At 44.2% G+C, this 27,903-nt stretch overlaps 1 protein-coding gene across 1 annotated transcript; it reads right to left on the bottom strand.

The window, feature by feature from the left end:
- Nucleotides 1-651: 651 nt before the first annotated feature.
- On the bottom strand, nucleotides 652-27,031 carry Il15ra (interleukin 15 receptor subunit alpha). The gene is made up of 7 exons (XM_036189103.1): nucleotides 26,938-27,031; nucleotides 14,406-14,600; nucleotides 12,221-12,322; nucleotides 8,398-8,595; nucleotides 7,897-7,929; nucleotides 1,492-1,570; nucleotides 652-748 (listed from the first exon to the last, which is right to left on the bottom strand). The coding sequence occupies exons 1-7, from the start codon at nucleotides 27,029-27,031 to the stop codon at nucleotides 652-654; spliced, it is 798 nt and encodes a 265-aa protein (XP_036044996.1).
- Between the last annotated feature and the right edge of the window lie 872 nt (nucleotides 27,032-27,903).

Below are 27,903 nucleotides of genomic sequence, written 5' to 3' on the forward strand. Positions count from 1 at the left end.
GCTTTGGGTGTGTTGCTGAGCTCTGTAAACTGTAAATCAGGGTGGGGACATGGAAGAGAGTCTACCACAGTAGACTCAACTTTCTCAACTTTCCTAATGCTGTGTCTCTTCAGTGTAATTCCGCATCTTGTGGTGACCCCCAACCATAAAATTATTTTTATGATGACTTCATAACTGTAATTTTGATACTGTTATGAATCATAATGTAAATATCTGACACACAGGATGTCTGATATGTGATCCCTTTGATAGAGTCATTTGACAATCCCCAAGGGGGTCAAGATCCACAGATTGAGAACCACTGTCCACTATTTTGAGTTGATGTTGGAGTGAAGTTAGAGGCTTTTATGGAGACCGTGAGAGTCTTCCAGAAGAGCTCAAGCTGCTTGCACTTGGGGAAGTTGGCCTCGACAGTGAGCCAGCTGGAAGGGTGGTGTCCTTCCAGATGCTGGAGAACCCAGGTGTGCATATGGGAGGCACCCAGACACAGTAAAACAGATCATTCTGGAGGCCTTATATGATCACGATGCGCTTTCTCCTGGTGCCCAGCTCCCTGGGTCCTGGAGCTCCATAGCTGACAGCAGCGCCGGCCTTCAGGTCTTCTCTTTAGACTCAGCGGGCAGGTTACCCTGGGTTTCAGAGGTTGTGAAGTTAGGATCCTGGGTCATCCTCAGTGCTGCTAGTCCTCACAGTCATTGGCAATGCTTCCATGGTTTCCATCTCAACACCTCGTGGCTGCAAAGCATGCCTGTAAAATAGTTTATTCACAGGCATTGAAAAGAGACCAGGGCCACTCTTGGTCCAACATACTTCTTATTGGACATGCATGCCCTGTACCGAGCATTGTTAGCAGACACCAGCCTGGCTCTCAGAGATCCATCTGTGTTGCTCACAGATTAGGAAAATCCAGAATGCTCAGATGTGTAGATAGCAAGAACTTTAATCCTAGGTGGGTATTTTCAACCCCACCATCGATCCACCAGAGGTTTACCAGTGTTGCTGGAACAAATCATGCCATCCCACTCTCACACCAGACTGCTGATCCTCTGCTAAAAACCAGCACAGACAGCAAGGAAGCGGGAGAGGAGACTGGGACCTTGGCTAGACCAGACTTGATACTGAGGAAAATGGCTGAATATCCACGACGAGGCCTTAAACACAGTTCTTAGCATTTAGCTTTAACCAAATACAGTAATGAGCTGGAGGGTAGCAGGAACAGGGAGAGGCTCTGTATTCTGTCTGTATGTCTACTTGTCTTGGAGTTCCCTGAGTTTTAGGCCCTATGTCAGTGCTGTCTTCCATGGTTCATATAATATCTTCTAAAGGATAAACAGATTTTAAAGCCATGATTAAGTAAACAGTTTTGTGTGAGACAGAAAACTAGAAATCAGAAATCTAGGTCAGCTCATCAAAAGCCAATTTGTTGACTGGCAAATCTCTTTTCTGGTGGAAAGGAAGAATTTGGTCCTGCAGCTCTCCTGTGCCACTCACCTTGATCTGATGTACCAGGCAAGGAAAACCACAATTCCTGCACCAACCAACAGGACCAGGACCGATGTGGAGATGGCCACTGAAAAAGAACAGAACTAAGCTAGCACCACTTGAAAGTCCCATGAAGCCATTCACTGCCAAGAATCAGCAAATTGCTGGTAATTTCCATTCTTGCCTAGGACAGATGCCCTTCTAGCCAGCTTGCCATTATCAGCATTTCTTGGGGTTGGAGAGAAGCTCAGTAATCAAGAGCACATACTGCTTCTACAGAAGGCTAAAGTTTGGTTCCCACACTGGGCAACTCAGCTGCCTGTAACCCCAGCTCTAGGGGATTCAATGCCCTCTTCTGGCTTCTGTGGGCACCTGCACTCACATGCACATACTTCCTTCCATATAATTAAAAGCAATAAGAATAAATCTCAAAAGTATAAACTAAAAAGGAAAGCTGGCTGAAAATACACTCAAAGTAATTTCCAACAAGTCACAATCGCATGCACAGAAAACTCTTGAGTCTAATGGCTGTTGGGTACAAAGTATTAAGTCATGATGAAACTGTAAATAATCTTTACTTTCATTAAAATTATTTCTTTTTTGTTGCCCTCAGAGTTTTGAAATGACACTAAAGTCAGAAGAAGCAGTAAAATCCCAGAAAGAAGACATCTTTACAGAAAGAAAAAAAAATCAGCATGGCAAAGTTGTTACAAAAACATTAGGAAACACAATAAATTAATGAAAGATGTCTTGAAGTCTCAGATTGGATTTTTTTTTTCTTGAAGGATGTGTTGCATGTAAACTGTGTTCACACTGGCTGGTAGGCTTAGCACCCATTTACTGCCAAGGAGTGACTTACTGGAAAAGAGGAATTAGTGGTAGAAAGGAGTAGCTCTGCTTTCACAATGCTCTTCCTATTGCTTTTGGAACGAGAAGAAACAACTGCAGAATCATCAGGAAAGGAGTCTCCTAGGCCAGTGATATCACAAAACTGGTGACTTAACTCCAGTTTCCTTTTCAACTACATCCATATAATGTTGGACAAGAAATTGAAACCAGACTTCTGGAGACAAGGAATTAACAGATCATCTGGCAAGTTCTCCACCCTTTCTGGAGGGAAAAGGAAGAAATGGAGATTTGATGTGAGAAAGGAGAGGGGAGGAAGGAAATGATGGAGGGGAGCAGATGATTATGGTACAGGAGGCCATGAGAGCCCCTGGTCTCACTTCCTCCTCAGCCTACAGTGTAGGTTGGGGCTAGAATGGAGAAGGCAGTGGAGACAGCCAGGGCCGGTATTCATGGGGGATGATAAATCACTGTGTGTGAACACAAGGGGAAACAGATTCCTTAGCAGGACCCAGGCAGACCAGGCCAGTCCTGCAGGCAAACGACTGTGAATCTGCTTCAGGTGCTGAAGGATGAACATCTGCTTCTTACTCCTGTGCTGAGGCTTTTTTGTTGGTCTATTACTGTGTCCTAGGTTCGTAAGAAGAGTTGTGCTCAGGACCTGAGGATGTAGTTAGAGTACTTGTCTACCATGCAGCAAGACCCTAGGTTCTATCCTTAGAACTGAAAAGTAAATAAATAAAAGAAGTATTGTATTCAAAACAGATAGTCAAAAAAGGATTGTGTTAGCTCAGCTTTTAAAATTTCGTAAATTAAAGGTGATTCTCTCTCTCTCTCTCTCTCTCTCTCTCTCTCTCTCTCTCTCTCTCTGTGTGTGTGTGTGTGTGTGTGTGTGTGTGTGTATACATTCTTTTGTATGAACATGGGCATGCTTGGACCACAGTGGGAGGCCAGAGGGTACATGTGAGGAGATCAGGGGACAACCTCAGGTCCTCTATCCACCAAAGGGTTTCTTTGTTGTTCTCTATTGTGAAGTCAGGCTGGCTGGCCCAAGATCTTGTAAGGGGTTTTAAATCTCTGCCTCTCAGGTCCTCACACTTGCATGGCAACTGCTTTTACCCACTGAGCCATCTTCCCAACCCTAAGATCTTTGAAGATCAGAAATCAGTGTTTCATAGCAACTTAGGAGCATCACTGGTTAAGATTTCAGTTTTCATTGGACAAGTAGATGAATGAGAGTTCCCATCAAATGCAGACAGAGCCTGTCGATGATAACAAACTCTTTTCACATGTGGAAAAGACTCAGGCACAGTACCATTCTGGAAAATAACCTTTCACTCCTACTGAGCCAAGTACAGCACCATAAGTGCTATTGCAGTTGGCACACTAGGCTTGGATTCTGTAGCCAGGAGTCTTGGGCTGGTAAGCTAGCTCATTGGGTTCAATGACAATTGGGAACCCTGACAGCCTCGGTTCAATGGTGGAAGGAGAGAACCTACTCCCACAAGTGGCATACACACACACACACACACACACACACACACACACACACACACACAATAATGAAGATTTTTTTTTAACTGGCTGGAAAGACAGCCATGGGTGCTGGGAACCAAACTGTAAAAGTTTTGGTTGTGAGCCTAGGCTTTAATGACTGAGCCATTTTTCCAGCCCAATAATGAAGATTTTAAAAATAAAATCAGGAGTCTTTAATAACCACCTAGGTGAAGATCAGGATAACTGAATAAGTCCTTGGCTGGAAAGACTGTCAGATGAAGCAGTTGATAATTAAGACAATGAAACCACATTTCTTCACTATTAAAATGTTAAAGTCTTTAAGTTCTGGTACTCATTTGCTAACTCATTCATTATGGATTGAGCATCAGCTATTGGCTGTTTTCTGTTGAATTAAAAGAAACAACTTTTAAGCCAGTGGTGGTGGCACACACTTTTAATGCCAGCTCTTGGGAGACAGAGGCAGGTGGATCTATGTGAGTTCGAGGTCAGCCTGGTCTACATAGCAACTTCCAGAACAGCCAGGACTAGACAGAGAAACCCTGTCTTGGAAAGCAAACAAACAAATAAACAAGAACAACTTTAAAAAATAGTGATAACTGGGGCTGGAGAGGTAGCTGAGTAGTTAGTATGAGTACATACTGCTCTTGCCAAGGTCCCAGGTCCAGTTCATAGAACCCACCGAGCAGTTCAGGTTCTCACATTGCGTGGCAATTGCCTTTACCCACTGGGTCATCTTCCCAACCCCAATAGCTTTTAAAATCAGTTCCAAGGGGATCTGATGCCCTCTTTTGACCTCTGCAGGTTCCTGTATGCACAAAGTACACTTTCATACATTCACTCAGGTACATTTATAACATAAAAATAAAAATTTTTAAAGAAAATAAAAGTGAGAACCATTTGTATAACTTATTTTAACCATTATAGACTGGGGATACAGCTCAGTGAAGAGTACCTGTCTAGCATGCCCTTTGTTCCATCCTCATTATAAAACTAAAACAATAAAACAAAATATCAGAGGGTTGATTATCAGTAAATTGACTAAGCAATCACTATGGTTGAACATTGTTAATACTGCCTTACAGAGATGCGCTGAGCTGATTGCTTATGCATGAAGAAAAAGCACCCCACCCTATGTCCAAGGAGCCAATGAGTATCCACACTATGCAAATGAATGGTGGGGTACTTGAAGATCTTGGGTGGCTGGGATGCATGGTGTAAATGGCAAACTTTGAAGGCACTGTCACAAATGCTTTTACAAAACCAGACTGGTTATAATTTCAATTTGCACTTTATTAGCAGGCAATAAGAACTTTCACTATTCCATTTTCATTTCTTTACTAACCAATTGACTTCTCTCATAATTTGGCATCTTCATGTCTATATTTAAGGAAGAACACCTTATTTATACATAAAGTGATTTTTGAAATTTAAAAACCTTTGTATTTCTCACCATCCCTTGCACATAATTATCTTTGTCATGAAAGCCATGAACTGGAAAAATAAGTATTGGATCCTAAATTGCTCGAAGCTTTATATAGAAAATTTTACATGTAGATTTTCATCCACTAAGTATAATTGCAGCCAAGTTTCCACTTAGTTACTGTTGATAATATAACTCAAGACAGTAAATAATCACATGTCCAAAGATGAGATTAGCTAAATAAATTGTGTTCAGGTCTATATGGAGGTAGAGTATTCTGTAGCCATTAAAGAGAGTAAGGTGTTTTTATGTGCAGATATGGAGGATTACTAAAATATGTCAGTGTCCTGGTGAACGTTCATTGTCAATTTGATACAGTCTAGAGCCATGAGAGGAGAAGCCTTAACTGAGAAGTTGCCTAGATCAGGTTGGTCTGTGTGCATGTCTATGGGAGATTTCTTTGATTGTTAACTGATGAAGGGGGTCCAGCCCACTGTGTCAAGCACCAGTCCCTGGTCAGGTGGTCCTGGCTGTAGAAGAAAGCCAGCTGATGGGACTGGAGCGATGGCTCAGCAGTTAAGAGCACATACTGCTCTTTTGGAGGATCTGAGTTTGGTTCTGAGCATCCCACCAGGTGGTTCACAGTTGCCTGCAACTTTAGTTCCAGGAGGTTGGGATGCCTCTGGCCTTCGAGAGCACTTGCCCTCATGTGCATGCATGTGTGCATACACACACACACACACACACACACACACACACACACACACACACACAGAGTTTTAAAAATAATAAGAAATAGTCTTCTAGAAAAACATTTTTAGAAACTTTAAAGAAAGCTAGCAAAGCATGAGCCAGAGAGTGAATGAGCACGGAGCATTCCTCCTTGGCTTCTGCTTCAAAATCCTGCTTGAGTTTCTGCTCTGACTTCCCTCCGTGATGAACTGTGTGTGACCTGGAAGTATAAGCCAAATAAACACTTTTCCTACTCAAATTGTTTTGGCTGGAGTCTTTGATCACAGCAACAGAAAGAAAATGAGGACAGCCCTGTGAAATGCCTATCCTTACACTGTTCCTGTGTGTGTGTTTGTTTTTACACAGCCAACCGGAAGGAAGCAAAGGAGTTGGCTGTCTGTCTCCAGGAAGGCTTTGAGTCAGGACCAAGACTTTCATTCTCTTCATTCTGTGCTAACTTTGGACGGTTTTTTTTGTTTTAAATTTAAATCCTTCTGCCCTAGCCTTCTGAGTGCTGGGATTACAGACATAGGCATCCATGTTGTTTAATTTTTGATTTTCAGACCATGTGCAAATTATTAAGAATTTGAAAAACAAAAAATTCAAAACTATGTGGAAAGATTAATGTGCTATGTGTCATAGATAAAAATTAGTTTGCCTAAATCTTATATGTTGTTCTCTTAAATCATGAAGGTCCTTGTCACTAAGTGAGTTTTTCCAATAAAATATTCTTCAAAGAGCCTTTCTAAAATGTCTTGCTTTCATTTATCATCTATCTATCTATCTTTTTTGAGACAGGGTTTCTCTGTGTAGTTTTGGTGCCTGTCCTGGAACTTACTCTGTAGCCCAGCCTGGCCTCAAATTCCCAAAGATCCACCTGGCTCTGCCTCCCAAGTGCTGGGATTAAAGGCATGTGCCACCTTTTAAAAATGTGTGTGTGTGTGTGTGTGTGTGTGTGTGTGTGTGTGTGTGTGTGTATACAGACTTATGTGTACATACATACAAGTATGCAGGTACCCACAGGCCAGAAAAGGCTGTTGTATCCCCTGGAGTTGGAGTTACAAGTGGTTGTGAGCCACCTGTCTGGGATGCTGGGAACTGAACTCTGGTCCTCTGCAAGAGCAGTAAGTACCCTTTACCACTGAGCCATCTCTCTAGTGCCTTTTGTTCCTTTTAAAGTTTGTCAGGCTGAAGGATTAGATTCCTGCTCTCTGCACTCCACACCTTATTTTTATGGCACCAGAGATCAAGCTTGGCCTTGGCCTTGACAAGCAAGCCCACTGTCATTGAGCTGCACCCAATCCCTCCCTTCTCTCCTGCTCTGCTCTTTCGCTAAGGGCTCTCTTCCTTCTTTTCACAAACACTTTTCTGTTTCTGGTTTCTGTTTTCCTCCTCCATTGATTCTACAGCCTCTTTCTTCTTCTTCTAACTGTAATGCTCTGTGTCTTTTTATCAACAGAAACCATTTGGACAGAGCGGTCTGGACTATCTCTCTGTACAGTGCACAGTGCTCCAGGCTGTGAGGTCTATGAAGCTTCTGGCGGAATGGCTGTGTCTTAGTGGCGGCAGCAGACTCCTGTGGTTTCCTAATATACCCTGGATGTGAGTGGACCCTGGTGGGGCTCATCTGTGAGTAGCTGAGCCATCAAACTCGTTTGTGGTGTACTAACTCCCTCCTTTGCACACCACTAGTGTGACAGTTAGATAAGTGATCATGTCCAATGACAAATTCTATAAACAGGGTATTATACAAGTTATTTTCTGGTGGAGACATTTCAGAGAGGCAAAGGTATACTGCTGGTGACTGTGCTAGAGTGGCCTGGGATAGGCTGATGAGCATGCTGGGTTTATTTTATAGTCCCTAGTTATAAATACATCAGATGAAAGAAAATACTCACCTTTGATCATTTTGGAACTGCTTGGAGAAATCTCTGAAGAGGAGAGAGGAAAGCTGAGTCAGGGTTGGGCCCCAAGAGCACTAGGTTCTCACGAAGCTGGAGAGATTAGCTACCATCTTAGAACCATAAAGGACACGGAGCTGACATAACCAAACCGGTCTTAGCAAAAACAAACAGGGTAACTTGCTGCTAAGCATCGGCCATGCCTTTGAGAGGAACAATTGCCAGTGGCTTGCTTCTCTACCCCACAGACCACAGCTCCACACTGTCAAATGTCGCTCCCATTCTCTGGCATGCACATCAATAAGCCATGTCACATCTGAAAAGTGTTGTTTCCTTCCTGGCTATCCCTACAGTGGGGAATTCTAGAGATCATTCAAGTTCTGACTTGAGTCTGAGTGGTCCAAAGCTAATGAAGAACCCTTCTGCAAGATCTCAACCCAGGTCTCAGAAGCAGTATGTGGGGGAACTGGACTGTCCTTGTGCAAAGCTTGGGCTAACCTGGTGTCCTGAGGGAAGTGGAGGCTGTAGGCTCCAAGGTCATTGTTGCTTCAAGAGATGGGGCTTGGGAGGACTCATGACTCCCTGTCCCTGTGGTTCCTGCAGAAGCTGGTTGGGATGGTGTCAGCCGGAAGCCTGGCACAATAGCTGTCTCTGTGGCCAATGTGGTATCTGATTTGGGAGATAAGGCTTCTGGCTCTGCAGGAAATTCCAAGACAGACATCAAAATTCAGACTAGTGTCTGGAACCCAGGTACCCACTTTAGGGAGTCTGGCCAGCCTACTCCCAGCAAACTGTCCTCTGAGTAGGTGGCATCACTATCCACTGGTCCATGGGACTTTTGATAACTCTAAAGTGTTTGTTTATTATGTGCATTAAAAACAAAACCCTTGAGAGATTGAGCAGATCTGCCTGTTTTCTAAAGAAAGTATCTTATATTTTCAAAGACTTGATGCCAAAATACAGGTGGAATTGTACTTGTGAAAGACAGCTGGGATGCTAGTTTTCCTTTTCAATTTTGTTGTTTCTTGAGACAGGGTCTATCATGTATCCCTGGCTGGTCCAGAACTTGTTATGTAAACCAGGATGGCCTCAAACTCACACACACAGCTCCATTCCTCTGCCTCCTGAATGCAGGGATTAAAGGTGTGTACCACCATACCTGACTCTGTTTTACATGTTGACATGACATTTTGAAATAAGAGGAATCCAGGTCCCCTGAATGTCCTAGGTAGTATCTGAGGAGAGGATTCTGATTTAGTTCCTTCTGGCAAGAGGATGCCTGGGTTTTGGTTCCTGTCTTCCTTGTTCGTCATTGGTAGATGGATGCTCCTAAACTCTAAAGCAGCCTACCCATTCCCTATTCTGTATTCCCTTCCAAATGAAAATGGGTCTTCTACTGTGACAAATATCACACCTGGGAAATACAGTCTGAGGAAAGCATGCTGGAAGGCTGGGCATCTTGGTGCTCCAGGAGCATGGTATCCTGTTCCCACACTCTCTTAGCCATCCACCGTGTAAGATGTGTGCATACCCTTCAGTCCATTGGTACTACTCAGATGTATCCCTCTCTCCACAAACTACCAGCCCTGCAGAGCATTCACATACAAGCACCCATGAGCATACCAGTTAGTGTCCAAGGCTATGTTTGCATGTTTTTTTTTTTTTTTTGAGACAGGTTTTTTTTTTTTTTTTTTTTTTTTTTTTTTTTTTTTTTTGTGTGTGTGTGTGTGTGTGTGTGTGTGTGTGTGTGTGTGTGTGTGTGTGTGTATAACAGTCCTGGGTCTCACTTTGTAGACCATGGCCTTGAACTCACTGAGATCTGCTTGCCTCTGCCTCCCAGGTTCTGGGATTAAAGGTGTGCATCACCATTGATGGGCTGTGTCTGCACATTTTTGTCTCAATGAGGAACATCTGACCAAGCATTTGCGACACAAGACTGAGAGTGATTAATTGAATATTCTTGTCTCTTGAGTAACCACTGTGTGATTCATACCAAAGGGGCTTGGGAATCGCTTCTGTCTTAAATGGGTCAAGTACCTACCACTTTCTTCTGTTTACATGCAACCTATTCACCAGAAAAGACCCTCCTTTATTTTATTTTATTATTATTTTTTCCTAATAGTATTGGAAGTTGAACCTAGTGCCTTATGCATGTTAGGCAAGCATTCTACCAATGAGCTACAGCCCCAGCCCTATTTTATTATTAATTTTTTGAGCTGGAGCTGTCCATGCTATGCAATGGCATGGAATTCACAAACCTCTCTATCCTCCTTAGAAGAGAAGTCCTCACCCTGGGATGCCTAAGAACCATCTGGGAAGCTTCCAAAGCTGCTGATTCTCAGATCTTTCCCCAGACCAACCAGAGTTCTTCAGCGAGTTCCTGTGTCTCAAAGGCTGAGACCCAGCACAGTGGAAGTTGTGACCAATTGAGCAATTCAGAATGATTGAAAACAGAGCTTCCCATAATTGGGGGTAGACGGAGGGAACAGGGAAAAACCACAAACTGGATGATGTGACATTAAGACTTAATAGAAAATGAGAATATCATAGGGTGGAGAGCATGGGTTGAAATGAGACAAATGGTGAGGAGGACACTGAGGAGATTACATAACACTCAAATGGAGTACAAAACAGTGAGCTGGGTTCAGCGGCACATGCCTGTAATCTGAGTACCCTGGAGGCTGAGATAAAATGACTGTGAGTTTGAAGCCAGCCAGGGATACATAGTGAGACCCTGTCAGAAGGAAGGATGAAAAGAAGGAAGGCAGGGATGGAGAGAGGGGTGACGTTCATGTAGTGTTTTTGTATTATAGCATTATGATGGTTAGCTTTAACTAACCATCATAACCTTGGGGGGAGGGAATCTCAATGAGGAATTGTCTACACTGGTTTGACCTGTGAGCATGTCTGTGGGAGATTGTCTTGATTAAATTAATTGATTTGGGAAGAATCATCCACTGTGGGTGGCTCCATGCCATAGGCACGCGCTCCTGTACTGTCTTAAGAGTGGAGAAACTGAGTCAAGCACAGGCATGAAAGTGAACACGCATGCATTCCTGTCTCTCTGCTCCTGACTGTGGCTGGGATGTGACTGGCTGCTTCCAGCTCCTGCCACTGTGACTTTCCCAGTGGTGGTTATAACCTGAAAATGTAAGATAAAATAAACCCTTTTTCCTTTGAGTTGCTTTTTGTCATGATTTTTTAACCCAGCAACAGAAAAGAAAGTAGAACAAGCATCCAAATTGAATTGCTAATGATGAAGATTGGGAAGCTGGGCATAGTGGCACATGCCTTTAATCCCAGCACTCATGAGGCAGAGGTAGGCAGATCTCTGTGATTTTGAGGCCACTTGGGTCTATATAGTGAGTTCCAGGACAACCCAAGCTGCTTAGTGAGACCTGTCTCAACCCATCACCAAAAAAAGTCTCCAATGAGTCCCTCACATTGTTTCACATCTTGCCCAAAGAGGGTCCCATCCACCCCTCCCCCCCACACTTCTTTGGACTGTCTTGCCAAGGACATGGTATAATACCAAGTGCTTTGGAAGAAAGTGACGGTACCTACCTTGGAGCAAAGAACAGGCATGTTTGTTGCCAGTTATAAGACATTCAGTTTCTATGAGCCCAGGCTTCCTGGGCACAGCATAGTTGCTATACATACAGGGGTCTATTCTGCCTTATCCTGCTGCCCCTATGGGCCTGAGAGATAATGAGTTGATGCTCCTGTTTCCCTGTGCCACGTGGGAAAGCCCATGGATAATGTTGATACAGGTTAAGAAACAAGTGAGAGCCAGGCAGGTGGCACATGCCTTTAATTCCAGCAGGCAGATCTCTAAGTTCCAGGCCAGCCTGGTCTACAGAGTGAGTTCCAGGACAGCCAAGGCTACACAGGGAAACCCTCTCTTGGAAAAAAAAAGAAAGAAAACAGAAAGAAAGAAAGAAAGAAAGAAAGAAAGAAAGAAAGAAAGGAAGGAAGGAAGGAAGGAAGGAAGGAAGGAAGGAAGGAAGGAAGGAAGGAAGGGAGAGAGAAAGAAAGAGAGAACAAATGAGATAAACTCCCAGGTGCCCCCCAGTTCTTGATAACTGTGAATGTCTACAACTAACTATGGTCTAATATGTTAATGGTAGATTCTAAGCCACTAACAATTCTGGATATCAAATAACTTTGAAAAAACTAAGTCATTATAAGTTCTGAATCTTGACATTAATATAAAGTTCTGTTGCCTGGATTTGCAGCAATCATCAGCGGTGGGCCATGATATCTATGATAGGGGAATGGATCCTAGATGATAGTTTTTCACATTTTTCCCCAGTATTCCTACCTTTTTCAGGAGGGGAGGGGCTCCCTGGCTGTGGGGTCATCGCCTTTGGTGCCACTACTGTGGAAGGTAGCACTGGACTCTGGTGAGCCAGGGAGGGGTCTCCTAGAGAGAGGATAGTCACATGGCATTTATGATTTTGAGGGCAGAATCTGGGGCAGTTTCAGAACTAGTTACAAATAAAAAATAATTAGTGCATCAGTGCACATCTGTTTCTAGCTTCCTGGGACAAGGCTAGAAACACAGGAAATGAATACCGGTTTCCCAACTCAAATGCACAGACTGTAAACTGCTTTTCTAGTATTTTCTACAGGTCAGTCATCAAATAGTTTTTGTATGGAATGATATATGTACTATCAGCTCAATTTTATCATACTAGTTTCTCATGGGAAAAATAAAATATCACTCAGCAGAGTCCACTTATATAGAATATCATTCAGTGAACAGGAGCTAGGGAAAAATTGCAAAGGGAAAATAACCAAGGAGCAAAACCTTTGGACCAGATGAGACTTAAAGATTCTGGACTCCAGCCTTTGGGTTCTGAAATTTTGATTACAAGGCTAGAGAGATGGCTGTCAGTGAAGTGCCTGTCATGCATGCATGTTGTAAAAATCTGGGCATGATGGCACTCATCGGCAACCCTAGTGCTGTTGGGAGGGAATGGAGACAGATAGCTTTGCAGAGGTCACTAGTCAGCAACTTGCCAATCAGTGTGTGTTTGGTTTAGTGAGAAACACTGTTTTAAAAAATAAGGTAGAGTGACAGAAATGGACATTCAGGATAGACCTCTGGCCTTCACATGCATGGGTACATTGTGAATGCACGCTGCACACCCACATGTATGTGTATACAAATACAACACATATGCACATACACATAAACAAGTGCACACACATCTCAAAAAGCAAAAAATACCAAACAAACAAAAACAAAAACAAAAAACTGAGGACTCAGTGGGTGAACATGCTTGCCATCAAGCCTGAAGATCTGAGTTCAAATCCCTGGGCCCAACGTGGCAGAAGAAGAGACACCTCCTGAAGATTTGACCTCCACACACAAACTGTGATGCTCTTTCCCCAAATAAATTAAATAAATAAATTTAATTTGAAAATATCCTAATTGCAGCTTCTTTCTTTCCTCCTTACCTTCTTGCCCCTATTCAGAGTAACTGTCCATCCTGGATTCCTTCACCCAAAGATGTAGGTGTTTGAGGAAACCTGAGTGTTATGGTTTGGATCTGGAATGTGGCCCCCAGTATCATGCTGTGAAGGCCAGGTCCCCAGCTTGTAGCATTCCTTCAAAGATATCAGGACTTCCTCCTTCCCTTTCCTCTGCTAAACTCATACTGAAGCTGTGGGAGAAGTATGTGTGTGGGTGGCGGGGGACTTCCCAGAAGATGGAGCAGGGCATTTCCACAGAAGTTCTTACCTTGCATTAGCTGCTGCTAGCTATGCACTAGATATGCAATGGGTGCCTGTCTGAACAGTCCTCTCCTGGAGGATTATGGTTCACTTTTTATTTTTCTAGGGAGCAGAATGGGGATTAGTATTCCTGGAAGAACCACCAAGTGCCTTCTACCCCAGGAATTCTGGCCTTCGTGCAACCATGGGTGAGTTTTTAGAAAAGTTGATCCTTACAACCTTCCCCTTTGCTCTTGAGCATTAACTGGACGCAACACTGTCGAGTAAACCAGGGATATTCTGTGTGTTAGTCTGCCCAACGTCCTGGTTCTGGCAAACAAGGACAGTATATGTTTTCCTGCAGCTCTCTGCCTTGTGAGAGATCCCACACCCTAGACCATAGCCAATCCTCTGGCTACTATCATGCCAAAACAAACATTGCTGGTCATAATAGTTAACATGTATCAGCTTCCACTTAACTCTTCATACCACGGTAGTCACCAGGTTCATTTTCTGGTGACCAAGCAGAGTTCTAAGGAGCTAAGGGATGTGCCTAAGGACACAAAATGGGTACATGGCAGAGCTAGGATAAGAACCGAGATCGGGTGACAGAACCCAGTGCCCGTGTATTCCCCACCCCAGGAGGGGTTGCTTTGTGTCCCACTGGTTTAGTTAGCCCCAGATCGCAGCACGGATTTCCTTGGCTCCCACAGATCCCACTCTTCATCTCTCCTCTCTGTTCAGCCTTGACAGGAGGCAAGGGGACAGTGTGGGGACCCAGTACTTACTGATGCACTTGAGGTTAGGAGTTGTCCAGTGGGCACTGTTTGTGTTCTTGTTTATCACACACTCAGTCAGCGTGGATGTGCCGGCTTTCCGTTTGAAACCAAAATTACAGACATACCTCTCCCTGGAGTTCACACTGTAATTCTTGACCCGGATGTTTGCATGTTCAACAGATATGGGGGTTGGACATGTGGTGCCTGGAAAGTGCATGAGGGGGAGACATGAGAAGACTGGGGTTTACTTATGGGAAGATAAGAAATAGCTTAGTCGGTAGGGCAGAGCTTCTCCCGGGGGCCCATAAGACAGATTCCAGGTCCAAACAGTTGGATGTGATGAGGAAGGACACCCACCCATCATCTACAAGTCTTCCAGGAGTCTCCTTTAAATGCCAGCCATTCAGCGCAGTTAGATACCCAATAATCACCAACACACTCTCTCCTTTACCCTCCATTGCCCATCCATCTCTAAGCTCATGATACCTCTCACAGGTATTCATCTTTTTCCACTCTGGATCAAGATTGTTTGAGGGGGGCTGGAGAGATGGCTCAGAGGTTAAGAGCACTGCCTGCTCTTCCAGAGGTCCTGAGATCAATTCCCAGCACCACATGGTGGCTACAACCATCTGTAATGACATCCTTCTTCTGGCATATAGGCATACACGCTGGCAGAACATTGTATGCATAATAAATAAATAAATAATTAAAAAAAAGATTGTTTGAGGGATGTCACATTGTTGTATTTGATCCATAGTCTCCAGATTGGTGTCCCTGTATCCCACTGCCAGCCATCAGCATAATTCTTAGCCGAGCATCCTTAACAACCTTACTCTTCCTAGGCAGCCTGCTACTCTCACAGTAAAACCCCAAATACCTAAGAAGCCTGTAAGGTTTTCCCAGAATCATTGTCTGTGTCTAAGTGTTTTACCTGAATGTTTGTATGTGCACTACATGTGTGCATGATGCCCGTGAAGGTCAGAGGAGGATGTTGGGTCCCATCTAGAGTTAGAGATGGTTGTGAGCCACGACATGGATGCTGGGAACCGAACCAGGGTCCTCTCCAAGAGCAAAGTGCTGCTACCTGCTGAGCCATTGCTCCACCCACCTTGTTCTTCCCTCTTTATCTCCCCCTGGTCTCTGGATGCACATTGCTCACCCAACTTCTTTTTAGAACACCTTTACTTAAGTCCAACTAGTTTTAATTTGATGTTTACTTAAGTCCAATTAGTTTTAATTTGATATGGCTTGACTGGGAATCCACCTATTTTTTCAGGGTCTCTGCTTTCTCTGTCGTTTTCAGACTAAGGGATTGTTATCAACAAGCTGTTTCACATCTTCTAAGTCTTGAAGTGTTTTCCTCTAGGATTCCTTCAACTCTCGGCGTTCATTGCACACGTAGAAATGAAACGTTTGGGACTTATCACTTGAGAGGCTTTAAAATGGAGAGCACGCTAGCAATAATTAAAATGTACTCATCAGGGCTGGAGAGATGGCTCAGTGATTGAGAGCACTGGCTGCTCTTCCAGAGGACCTGGGTTAAATTCCCAGCACCCACATGGCAGCTCACAACTGTCTGTAACTTCAGTTCCAGGGCTTCTTGCACCCTCACACAGACATACATGTAGGCAAAACACCAATGCATATAAAATAAAGATAAATAAATTGTTTTTAAAAAATGTAGTCATCAATGGCTGTCTCCTGATAGAAAGGTAGTTGTTCAGTCCACGGAGACTGGATATCTCAGCAGCTCATTCTGGTCCTGGAGTCCCAGAGATCTGCCAGTCTTCAGTCTACATTGGAATCCTGAAGAATTGGGTTTTAATACCAGCAAAGGAATGCCTCAGGAATAGAATAGACAAACTTGCCAGTCAGAGTGAGGGCAAGCTGACAAAAAAGCAGAAGCTTCCTTCTTCCATGTCCTTTTATGTGGGCTACCACCAGAAGGTGTGGCTCAGATGATCCAACTAAGAAAATCCTTCCCAGGTGTGCCCAGCTGCTTGGATTTTAGTTGATTACAGATATAATCAAGCTGACTCTATCATAAGTCCACATCTTGTCAACTTGACACACAATCTCATCTCCTCACATCATGCTTAATTTCCAAATGAAAAAAATAACTAGATCATAATTCCACTTAACACTATACGACTATCCTACATACAGCTGTACATGCATTATATAGTTTAGAATAGGTGGTGATATCCCTTGACTGATGTCCCAGGTTACAGAATCACAAGCTAAATAAATTTTGACTCTATAAACCAGCAAGTCTCAGGTATTCTATTATGCAACAGAAAATTAACTGTGACTAGGACCTCTGAGGATTCCTTCTCCTCTTCCTCCTCTTCATCTTCTTCAGTGCTATGGATCAAACTCAGGACCTTGGACATGCTAGACAAGCACTCTACCAGGGTTCTTCTCGAAGGAAACTCTAAGAGCCAATGACAGCTCAGGCCAAGATTACCAGTTGGTGAGGACATTTTCCTCTGGTTATTTCTCTAGTTGTGGTTTTCATAATGCTGACCTTCCATCCTTTTTTATTAATTACTTATTCACACCTTTTAGAGTTCCTGCTTCCATGCCAGGGTCCATCCAGTGTTGTTATTTGCAAGTGCACAGTGTCCATTTGTTCTGTATTTGGTGTTTTAGCTGTAGCTTTGTTTCCCAAGGTAAGCTCACTCACCATTGCCATGTGGAATCACTGCTCTGCTGTCTCCTGCCTCTTGTCACTTTGGGTCCTCGTTTTCAGTGATGCTTAGGAGTTATGTGTATTAAACCTACCTAAAGAACTTGTTAAAACTAGCTGGCTCCAACCCAGAGCCACTGAGCTGGTAGGTCTGTCTGAGGCAGAGCCCAGGAATCTATATTTCCAAGTGTCAGATGGTGCAGGCCCTGTAGGTCTAGGAACCATACTTTGGGAACTGCTGCTCTGTCTACCAGTGCAGCAGAATAAATGGCACGTCATTTACAACCCACTGGTGTGAACAGCAGCCTGTTCACACCGTTTTCAGACCATGGCATGGTATAAATTCCATTGAAGAGGATTACTTTTACACATTCATCTTTATATGATCTTCTAAATTTCTATTCTAAGGCTTTACCTAAAAATTACATTTATTTATTTACGTGTGTGTGTGTGTGTGTGTGTGTGTGTGCGCGCGCGCGCGTGCGCTCACATGCACGCACAGCTTGGAAGTTCCATGTGTTTAGCTCAATGTTTCCAAACTTTTAAATCTGCACCTGTGGTACTTTGCTATATGTTACATTGCTTGGAAAGTACTTAGGGATGGAGTAATGGTGTGGGGTGGGGAGGAGCAATCATAAAAATCAATAACCTTAAGAACATTTGGCAGCAGACCAGAATGAAGAGTCCAGTGAAAAATACTAGGCCTGATCTTTGATAAAACGTTCCCTCCTGCTGAGAAAGCCTGAACTATGCTTGGACTTTTGGACCTCTGAGAGTGCTATTACATCATTTGCAGATGGACAGTCTCTAGCCACAGATCAGTATCTCCAGGGACTTGTGTCTTCCCCAGGGGAAAAGGCTAGAGAAAAGGCATCTAGCTGAACTACCCTTCTCTTGTTTGCCTCAAGCCTGCTCCTTAATGCCAGAGTCCTGTGAGATCACAGAGTCTGTTTTCCTCCCCCAGAGAACTGGCAGGCCCCACCATGGGTCATTCTGAAACCTTGGAGGTGAAGGAGCCTAAGAAGCCCTGCCTTGCACAGGACATGTCCTGCCTGTGCAATTACAGAGGTAACAAATTGGGCATGGAACACCCTTTTTCTGAAGGCTAATTCTGCTGTAAGTTCGGCTTGGTCCTTCTACACATCTGGAGTGCTTTTGCTCCTGGAACATGGTGTACAGAGTGTAGTAGATAGACCAGATGGACACAGCTGGGACTGATAGATGTTGCTGTCTAATTGCAATTGCTGAAAAAGTGCCACCATGAAAAAGTTCAAGGATGAGCAAGGATTAGCCAGATGAGTAAGGGAAAAACAGGGCAAGCAGTCCAATCTGGTCAACAAGGACCAGTGCATTTCCACAATGTTCCTGTGAGAAGACTCAGTCATTGTGGCCCTGCAGAACATGCTGGCAAGTGGGGGAATCTCCTTCCACTCTCAGAACCTTGTGAAGACCTGCCTGATGTGATGGGAGTTTAAAAAAACAAAGTTGATGCTGAAAAGATGGCTCAGTGTTTAAGAGTAAATGCTGCTCTTCCAGAGGGCCTGAGTTTGGTTCCCAGCACCCACATCAGGTGGCTCATGACTACCTGTGACTCCAGCTCCAGGGGATCTGCCACATCTTCAGGCCCTCTTGGATACCTACACAACACATGGCAGACACTCACATAGACATGGACATACACACAAATAAAAAATAAATACTAAAAAGGTGAAGAGATGAGTGAATGATGAAAACAGAACGCTTAATAGAGGAGTGAACGTGGAGCTAGTTAGTGTACTCATCCCACGTCTGATGATGCTTCCACATCCTTTCCTCTGTCCTCAGCATGGCCTGCATCCAAGCCCTGTATTAAAGCGAGGTACAGTGATGCATGCCTGTGATCCCAGCACTCAGGAGGTAGAAACAGGAGAACCAGAAATTCAAGGACACCCTCAGCTAGCCTGGGCTACATGAGACTGTCTCAAACTTTTTCCCCCAAGAGCTCACCACTGTAGTTTTCTGAGCAGGTGCTATTTATTTCTCAGAACATTCCTCCCAAAATCTAAATTGACATTTCCAAACCTTCCTTTTTGCTAAAAGTTTTTTTTTTAACATTTATTTACTCCGTGTGTGTGTGTGTGTGTGTGTGTGTGTGTGTGTGTGTGTGTGTGTGTGTCTGCATGGCCGCATTTATGCCATGGCATTTGTGTGATCAGAGGACAACCTGCAGAAATCAGTTCTGTCCTTCCATCATGTGGGCCCTAGGGATCAAAGTCAGGTGAGCTTTGTCATAGCGACCTTTCCTTCCTTGACAGCTAAGCTCTCACACATATCTCTCAGTGCAGGTAGATATCCAGTGGTATTTTCATAGGATCCTGAGCCAGGACCAAGTGTGTGCTTGTGTGTGTCTCCACTCTATTGCTTCATCTGTCTATCAACTTGTCATTCCCTTCTCATAACAAGTCTTGAACTGTGTGTGCAAATCTTTGTTAATTACCTTTAAGGTTGACTCTTCCATTCAGTGCCTTTTTACTGAATTATAGACTTAGCACACCAGTTTTTTGCTGAAATCCCCACTGGAAAGGTGTTATAACTGTAGGTCAGCTCAGGGAACAACTGATATCTGCTGTGGAGTAATGCTTTTGTACACTGGTTTAATAACATGCTGATTGGCTAATAAGCCAGGCAGGAAGTATAGGTGGGATAAGCAGACAAGGAGAATTCTGGGAAGAGGAAGGCTGAGGCAGGAGACACCATCCATCCATCCATCCAAGGAGCAGCACGTAATGGCACACAGGTAAAGCCATAGAACATGTGGCAACATATAGATTAACAAAAATGGGCTGAGTTTAAATGTAAGAGCTAGTCAGTGGTAGGCCTGAGCTAATGGCTGAGCAGTTTTAATTAATATAAGCCTCTGTGTGTTTACTTGAGTTTGAGCAGCTGCAGACTGGGCGGGACACAGGAAAACTTCCAGCTACAATAGTTATAGGCTAATTTAAGATATAAAAGCTAGCTAGCAAGAAGCTTGAGCCATAGGCCATACAGTCTGTAAACAATATAAGCCTCTGTGTGTTTACTTGGGTCTGAGCAGCTGCAGACTGGGCAGGACACAGGAAAACTTCCAGCTACAATAGTTATAGGCTAATTTAAGATATAAAAGCTAGCTAGCAAGAAGCTTGAGCCATAGACCGTACAGTTTATAAACAATATAAGCCTCTGTGTGTTTACTTGGGTCTGAGTGGTTGCAGGACCAGGTGGGACATAGGAATTTTATAAGTGGCTGTGGGACCTTGGTGCTGGGTGAGCACAGAAAAACCTTCAGCTACAGATATCTAAGTCATGTTAAGTCTTCTCAAAACCCAAACATACTGTCTGCCTTGATTTAAGTCTTTTATGATTTCTATAAGAAGTGTTTTATAAGCTGGGCAGTGGTAGTGCACGCCTTTAATCCCAGCACTCAGGAGGCAGAGGCAGGCAGATCTTTGTGAGTTCAAGGCCAGCCTGGTCTACAGAGTGAGATCCAGGAAAGGTACAAAGCTACACAGAGAAACCCAGTCTTGAAAAAACAAAAAAACAAAAAAAGAAGTGTTTTATAGTACTTTAAATTTTCTGCTGGTGTGTGTGTGTGTGTGTGTGTGTGTGTGTGTGTGTATGTGTGTATAAGTCAGAGAACAACTTGCAGGAATTTTCCCCCTCCACCATGGGGTTTTTGGTTTGGGGATTCAAACAAAGGTCATCAGGCTTAACAATAAGTAACTTTACCAGATAAGCCATCTCACCTTGAGCATTCAGCATGCTAGCCTTGTATATCATTTGTCAGATGTACTAAGGGTTTAACTTTTTTTTTTAATTTTTATTTTTTTTGAGACAGGGTTTCTCTGTGTAGCTTTGCACCTTTCCTGGAACTCACTTGGTAGCCCAGGCTGGCCTCGAAGTCACAGAGATTCACCTGGCTCTGCCTCCTGAGTGCTGGGATTAAAGGCGTGCGCCACCACCGCCCGGCTAAGGGCTTAACTTTTTTAAAAGTATTTTTTAAACTTATTCTTTGCTAATTTCATGCATGTATACAATGTTTTGATAATAGCTACTCCCCAGTTGCCCCTTATCTCCTTCACAGTCCCTCTATCCCCTTTTCTTTGAACAAGTCTTCCTTTTACGTTCATGTCTTTCTAAAGTACACACTGTGCTGGATAGTGTCATGGCAGCTTGACCCAAGCTAGAGTCATCTGAGAGGAGGGAGCCTCAAATGAGAAAATGTCTCCATTAGATCAGGATGTAGGCAAGCCTGTAGAGCATTTTCTTAATGATTGATGGAGGTGGGCCCAGCCCATTATGGGTGGAGCCATCCCTGATTTAGTGGTCCTAGATTCTATAAGAAAGCAGGTTGAGCAAGCCATGAGGGGCAAGCCAGTAAGGAACACTCCTCCATGGCCTCTGTATCAGCTCCTGCTTCCAGGTTCCTGTCCTGCTTGAGATCCTGTCTTGAATTCCTTTGATAATGCACTGTGATATGGAAGCATAAGCCAAATAAACCCTTTCCTCCTCAACTTGCTTTTTGGTCATAGTGTTTCATCACAGCATTAGAAACCCTAACTAAGACATACATAATTTTTTTAAAAAGTGGGCTTTGTTGTTTTTGTTTTGTTTTCATTATTTTTTTTATGTGTATGGTATTTTTGCCTGCATGAATGTCTGCTCACTATATGATTGACCAGTGCCTGCAGGGCCAGAAGAGGGTGACAGATACCCTGGAACTGGGGTTATAGTGGTTGTGAACCTGGGTCTTCTGGAAGAGCAGCCTCTGCTTTTATCTGCTGAGCCATGACACACAGAGTTTTAGTACAGTTGCTTGTATGAACTTGGGTTTGGAATTATTTACTGGAGAATGGGCAACTTATCAGTGGCTACAGCAGTGAATAGAAATGAGTCTCCCTCTATTAGGAGCCATGAACTCAGGTTGGGCTAGGGCCTCACAAGTTCTGGATTTAATATTGTTGATGCCAAAGAAAATAACATTGAAAATTTTATTTCCTAGTGGTTTTTTTTGGTTATCATTTTGCAAGTTGATTTACAAAAATATAGACTTGGTATTGTGCAGTCTCTCTGAACTCACTTACCTTAATAAATTCTATAGGTCCTGTGGGATTTCCTGTGGACATGATCAGGCCATGACTCACTTGAACATATTTCATGATTCTATTTTATCTCCTCTATTGTCTTACTAATAAAATCATTATTGCATTATATTTTTAATTAATTTTTTTATTGATTGGGGGTTTAGTTTGGGACATGATCTCACTATGTAGCCCAGGCTGGCCTAGAACTCTCTATGTAGCCCAGCCTTCCCTCAGACTCAGCAATTCTCCTCCTCAGTCTTGCAATTGCTGAGATTACAATCATAAACCACTATACCTTGTTTCAGTATTGCATTGTTTTAGAGGTTGCTTTAGGGTAACACTGTTTCCCTCAAGTGATACTATATTACCTCACACATATAGCAAAAGAACCTTAAACAAGGCTGGAGAGATTGCTCAGCCAGTAGGAGCTCTTGATGTCCAAGTGTGATGATCTGAGTTCAAATCCCCAACACTCAAGTAAGAAAGTTAGATGTGGTTGAATGCATGTGTAACCCCAGAACCAGGTGTGGGGAGACAAGTGTATCTCTGTTAGCCTAGCTTCAGGTTCAGTAAGGGACCCTATCACAAAGGAATAAGACAGAATTATAGAACAGGACATCAAACGTTCCCCTTTAACAAACACATACACAGTATACCCTCTACCGCCACCACCCCCCACAAAACCTTAAAACTATTCTCCATATACCCTTTCCCAACCTTTGTGTTATTGTTATCACGTATTTTGCTTTTACATACACTGTACATACACCAATGCATGATTATTTTTGCTTTGAACAACAAAATTGTCTTTTACCAACCATCACTTTAAAGAGAGTTTTATGTTATACTAATCATTTCTGGGTGTTTGTATAAAGAGGGCTTTGCATTATCTATTTTGTCTTTTTTTCTAAAAAGGGAAGTCTGTCTTGGGTCTTTCCATGATGAATGATCCTCAGAGATAAACCTAAAAATAGCTGATATTTTTAATGCATAAGAATATCAAAATACTGCAGCCAACCCAAACAGCCAAGTGGTGGTAAGTTACTTATTTTACAAAGCTAGATGGTCTTGAAATTACATTAGAAGCAATGTATTTTATTGTTTGAAAACTTTTCATTTCCTTGAGCCTTAATTACATCTTTAACACTATAATGATACTACAGTCTTTCTCTCTATATTCATATATATCCATATATATCTTAGATATCAAATGTAAGTCTACAGCCATACCATACTGAACTTGATAGGTTGGTACTTGGATGGGAGATATCTAGTGTAAGCAAGTCTCATCTTGTCTGCTAGATCATAAGCTCCATGAAGATGGTACATGTATTTCACAGTTCCCTGGTACTCCTTTCCCAATTCTAAGCCCCATATACATATACCCATATACAGTAGGCATTTCTAAGTTGGGGACTTATGAATAATATAGTGGATGAAGTTATGGAACCTGGAGCTAACTTACAGTTGTGCTACTTTGAAAGTTCTCACATAGCCAGTCCTAATGATCATTTGCATGAAGCACAGGACTACACCTCTTTCTGGTTCCCAGAACCTGTGGATCAGGCTTCTTTATCAAGTTGGTTTATAGCGTCTAAGATGGGCAAGGAGCCCTGACCTACTCTTGGATCTGGAGTTCAAGAGTTGTCAGGTTAGCACGCCTCTCATTCTTTAAGTGGAGTCAGAATCCATCACAGCATTTTCTTCCCTTAGTCTCCCATTTGAACACTGTGATAGGTGCTAAGGTACCAAGAAGAGAAAATGTAGCTCTGGCCCTCTAGAAGCTCACCCTGCATCAGACATGCCCAAACAGTCAGGACAGCTAGGCTTCCAGTAACCTATTTTTCTTCCTGGCTTAAGTGCCAGCCAACCCAAGATACTTCCTCATGGTGCAATAAGTACAGGCTGTACTCAACTCATTGCCCCGAACTCATGCACGCTTCTTCGTCCCTCTGTTTCATTAACTAGGTTTCCTGATCCACTCGGAGAGGCAGGAGGCCGGGTGGTTAAAGTTGTAGCTCAAATGACAGGAAAAGAACGAGACGTGTTCCACACTGTTTGGACTTGGGAAGACAGCTCTTGCTCCGGTCTCCCATAGACACTGCTCTGCTTGAGAATTACTTCACCACTCCCTGAACTATTGCAGAAGCCTCGTCTCACCTGCAGCCTCCAGGCTCTCCTGACTACAGTTTTGCTCTCCACCCTCTTAGAGCACCTGTCCACTGTGCAGCCCTAGCAACATATTTCCTCCTCAGACCTCCAGTCCCCTACCATATTGCTCAAAGAGTATCCAGTCCTTCAAGGAGAAAGCCTTCCACTAACATCTACTGCCATATGTGATGATTGACACCAAAGTGATTCCTAGAACACATGTGAAGGGATTGTAGAAGAAAGAGAATCACCAGGTCCAGGCATTGTGGTGCACACCTTTAATCCCAGCACTTGGGAGGCAGATCTCTGGCAAAGCGAGCCTGGTCTACTTGTAGAGTTCTAGGCTAGCCAGTGCTACATAATAATACCCTGTCTCAAGGAAAGAAAAAGAGGAGGAAGAAAAAGAGGGTATATCATCTCCCAACATGTTACCTCTTAAATAGTGCTGGTTTTGAGCTGTTAGAGGACATTAGACATGCTGAGACAACCCAAATGCCCAACAATCAAGAGGCAACTAAAGCTCAACCACATCTCTAACAATAAATAACTGTTTTGCTGGGTATGGTGGCACACAAATTCCTGTAATCCCAGCACTTGGGATGCTGAGGCAAGAGAGTAGTGAGTCATTCCTCACCTTTTGCCTTCTCTCTCTCTCTCTCTCTCTCTCTCTCTCACACACACACACACACACACACACACACACACACACACACACACAGAGTTTTTCCACCTCTGACCTTCTGGGTTCTCGCATCCTTGCCTCTCATCCCACCCTATTCTGCTGGTCATCCTGCTCACATGAGTTCAGGTCCTCAAATCTGAGTGGCGAATGTTTTTGCCCCCTAAACCATCTCCTCAGTAGCCACCCTTTTATTTCTTTCTTTATTTTTGTCTTTTAGATCTTACCATGTAACAGAGACTGGCCTTGAACTAGAGATCCTCCTGCCTCAGCCTTAGAAGTGCTTGGAATTATAAGGAAGCATGGCCCACCAGATTTGGTGGGAATTTACTGTTGATTCAAGTTATAACATGAATAAAACCTTAGAATAATTACTGAGCTAAAGAAGCCATACAAGAAAGAGCACATGCCGTGTAACTCCATTTATATAAAATTCTAGAAAGTGCAGCAAATCTGTAGGGAAAAGATAAGCCATTGCAGACTTGGGCAGAAGATAAGGATTATGGAGGACATAGGGAACTTGGCAGTAATGGGCATGTACCTGTCTTGATTGTGGTGATAGTTTCAAGAGTGTACACTTTTATCTTGAAACTTACCAAACTGTACAACTTAAATATATGCAGTTTACTGGAGTCAGTTATGACCCAATATGGCTGTTCTTAAAACTACAATTCAGGTGCAAGAGTGAGGCTGTGTGGGCAGCGCCTGAGTTGGCAAAAGGCCTTCCTCAGGCAACCGGGAGGTGCTTCCTCAAGGCTGAGCAAGACTAAAACTACATTCACTTTCAGACTATTTGAAGTAGCTTCAGGCTATTTCTGGCAGCTCAGGAACATTCTTTGCTATCCAGTTAAAGGGAATTTACCAACACAACCCAGCTTAAAAGATGGAGGGTGGGGTCCCAAGAATAACAGCCTTGGGAAAATGAAACCCCATAACACCCCTACAGAGCCAACCCCAGGAGCAAGTGTGAGTGGGATGGCTATGACCAAGTCCCAAGGAGACTGGGTTGGTTGCCCATCACTGGGAAATCTTGCTTTAAAACACACTTGGGGATAAGCAGTTGCTAACACAGGGAAGTCCATGGATGACCTTCAGTGAGTGAGGCCTCGGTCCCCAAATCATGCGCACATTTTGCAAACATGTGCTTTCACGTAATTTCTGTACAGAGAGTACATAGATCTTTATCAGTCTCTGAAGAATTTCATGATTATAAAAAGATGAAGCATCCCGGGCCAGGACATTGCTGGACCCATCTATTCTTTCTCCTTCCTTCTAGACTTTTAGGAACCAAACTAGGGTCTCACTCATTCTTCCCGATGAGTCACACGTTCTGGAACATATAACACCCCCTCTTTCCTGGGAGCACAGACCATCCCAGCCCCGAACTTCCTGAGCCCTTGAGTACTGGGAGTTGTTTCCCAACGCTCAGATGTGCAACCTGCCCCGCACGTTTTCTTCCACCCGCGGCTCGGTCCTTTGCCCAATGCCTTCCATCTAATTTACTTTGATCTGAAAGCCGTGAGGGGTGGTTTTTCCTGGAGCCCCTGCTGGAACCCCACACCGCGCGACACCCCATAGCTGCGCGTGTGGGCTGGCAGAGGCACAGTCACACATGTCTCCAAGTTCCCTAACTCTTGTCGAGCTTGTCAGACCTGCTCTCCTCCCTAAGTCTGGGAAACATCAGTGGGGTCGCTCTACTCGGGAGCCAGCCTGCAGCAGGGTAAGGGGATCTTACCTGCGCGCTCCCCGGCTGCCTCCACGTGTCCTGACCCCCCCCCCCCACCAACCCCCACGCCCCGCCGTGATCCTCTCTAGCTGGACTCCTTGCTCAGTCCCGTGAAGTCGTGACCCCCACAGGTCAAGTTCAGCTGGGTGTTCGAGTCCCCCCTCCATTCCCCTGTTCTGGCTCACGGTGCTCCCTACCCGGCGTCACCCGCAGCGGGAGCAACAGCAGCAGCAGTAGCAGCAACACCTGGAGGGCGTGGACTCCACAGCCCCGGAGCTGCGGCGAAGCCATGGCTGATTGTCCCTCAGAGTGACCCCACCGGGACGCAAGGCTGGGGTCTCTGGGAGGTGGCAAGTTCAGCTCCAGGACCAGCCGGCAGCCTGGAGCATTCGCTTTCGCTTTTGTTTTAGCCCCCGGGGTTGCAAAGAGGTGCAAAGTGGTGACAGATCTGTGACTCAGCATCCCCACCCCTGCTTGGAAGAAGCCCCGGCGGCCCACAGTGGCATCCCCTCCTCAGTGAGGCTGTTCTTGTCCCACGAAGTGCGGGGTCCTCACCTGTACAAGCCAGTGATCTCCCTTTTCGCTCCTTAATGTTGTCTTCACTGAAGACGCAAACTCCTTTGGGTCCACTCTTCAGCTTTGTGAGCACACCTAACTTCAGCCTTGTTCCCTCGTCACCTGCCCTGGCTGCTGGACCTCGGTAATTTGGGTTGCAAGTTTCAGAGTTTCTCTCCAGGTAGCCCTGAGAAGAACTGTCCACGCTTTGCGTCCCTGGACGACTGCGGAGGTGTCGCCCCAGTGCGGCCGCTCTGAGCAGATGGATTCTACACCCAGGTCACTTTCTCCGTGTATTATGGCCCCAATAAAGGAACACAGTCCTGGCTACCTGCCTGCAGTGGTGCTGGCAGTGACTAACACCTGCCCAGGCCCAGGACACTGCTTTATTCCAGCTGCGCCTTTTCAACTCAAGAAAACGCCAAGTGTTCCAGCTGGGTGAAGGGGCGTTGAAGGAAAGGAAGGAGGAGAAGGAGTAGGAAAAGAAGAAGAAGGAAAGAGGAAGGGAAGGAGAAGGAGGAAGGAAGGTAAATTAGTCATCTCTGTATTTCACATGTAATTTCTTTAGACAATAGACAACTTTTCAGAGCCTAAGAAAACCTCTCTTA

The sequence above is a fragment of the Onychomys torridus genome, chromosome 5 (genome assembly GCF_903995425.1).
Source record: "Onychomys torridus chromosome 5, mOncTor1.1, whole genome shotgun sequence".
Lineage (NCBI taxonomy): Eukaryota > Metazoa > Chordata > Mammalia > Rodentia > Cricetidae > Onychomys > Onychomys torridus.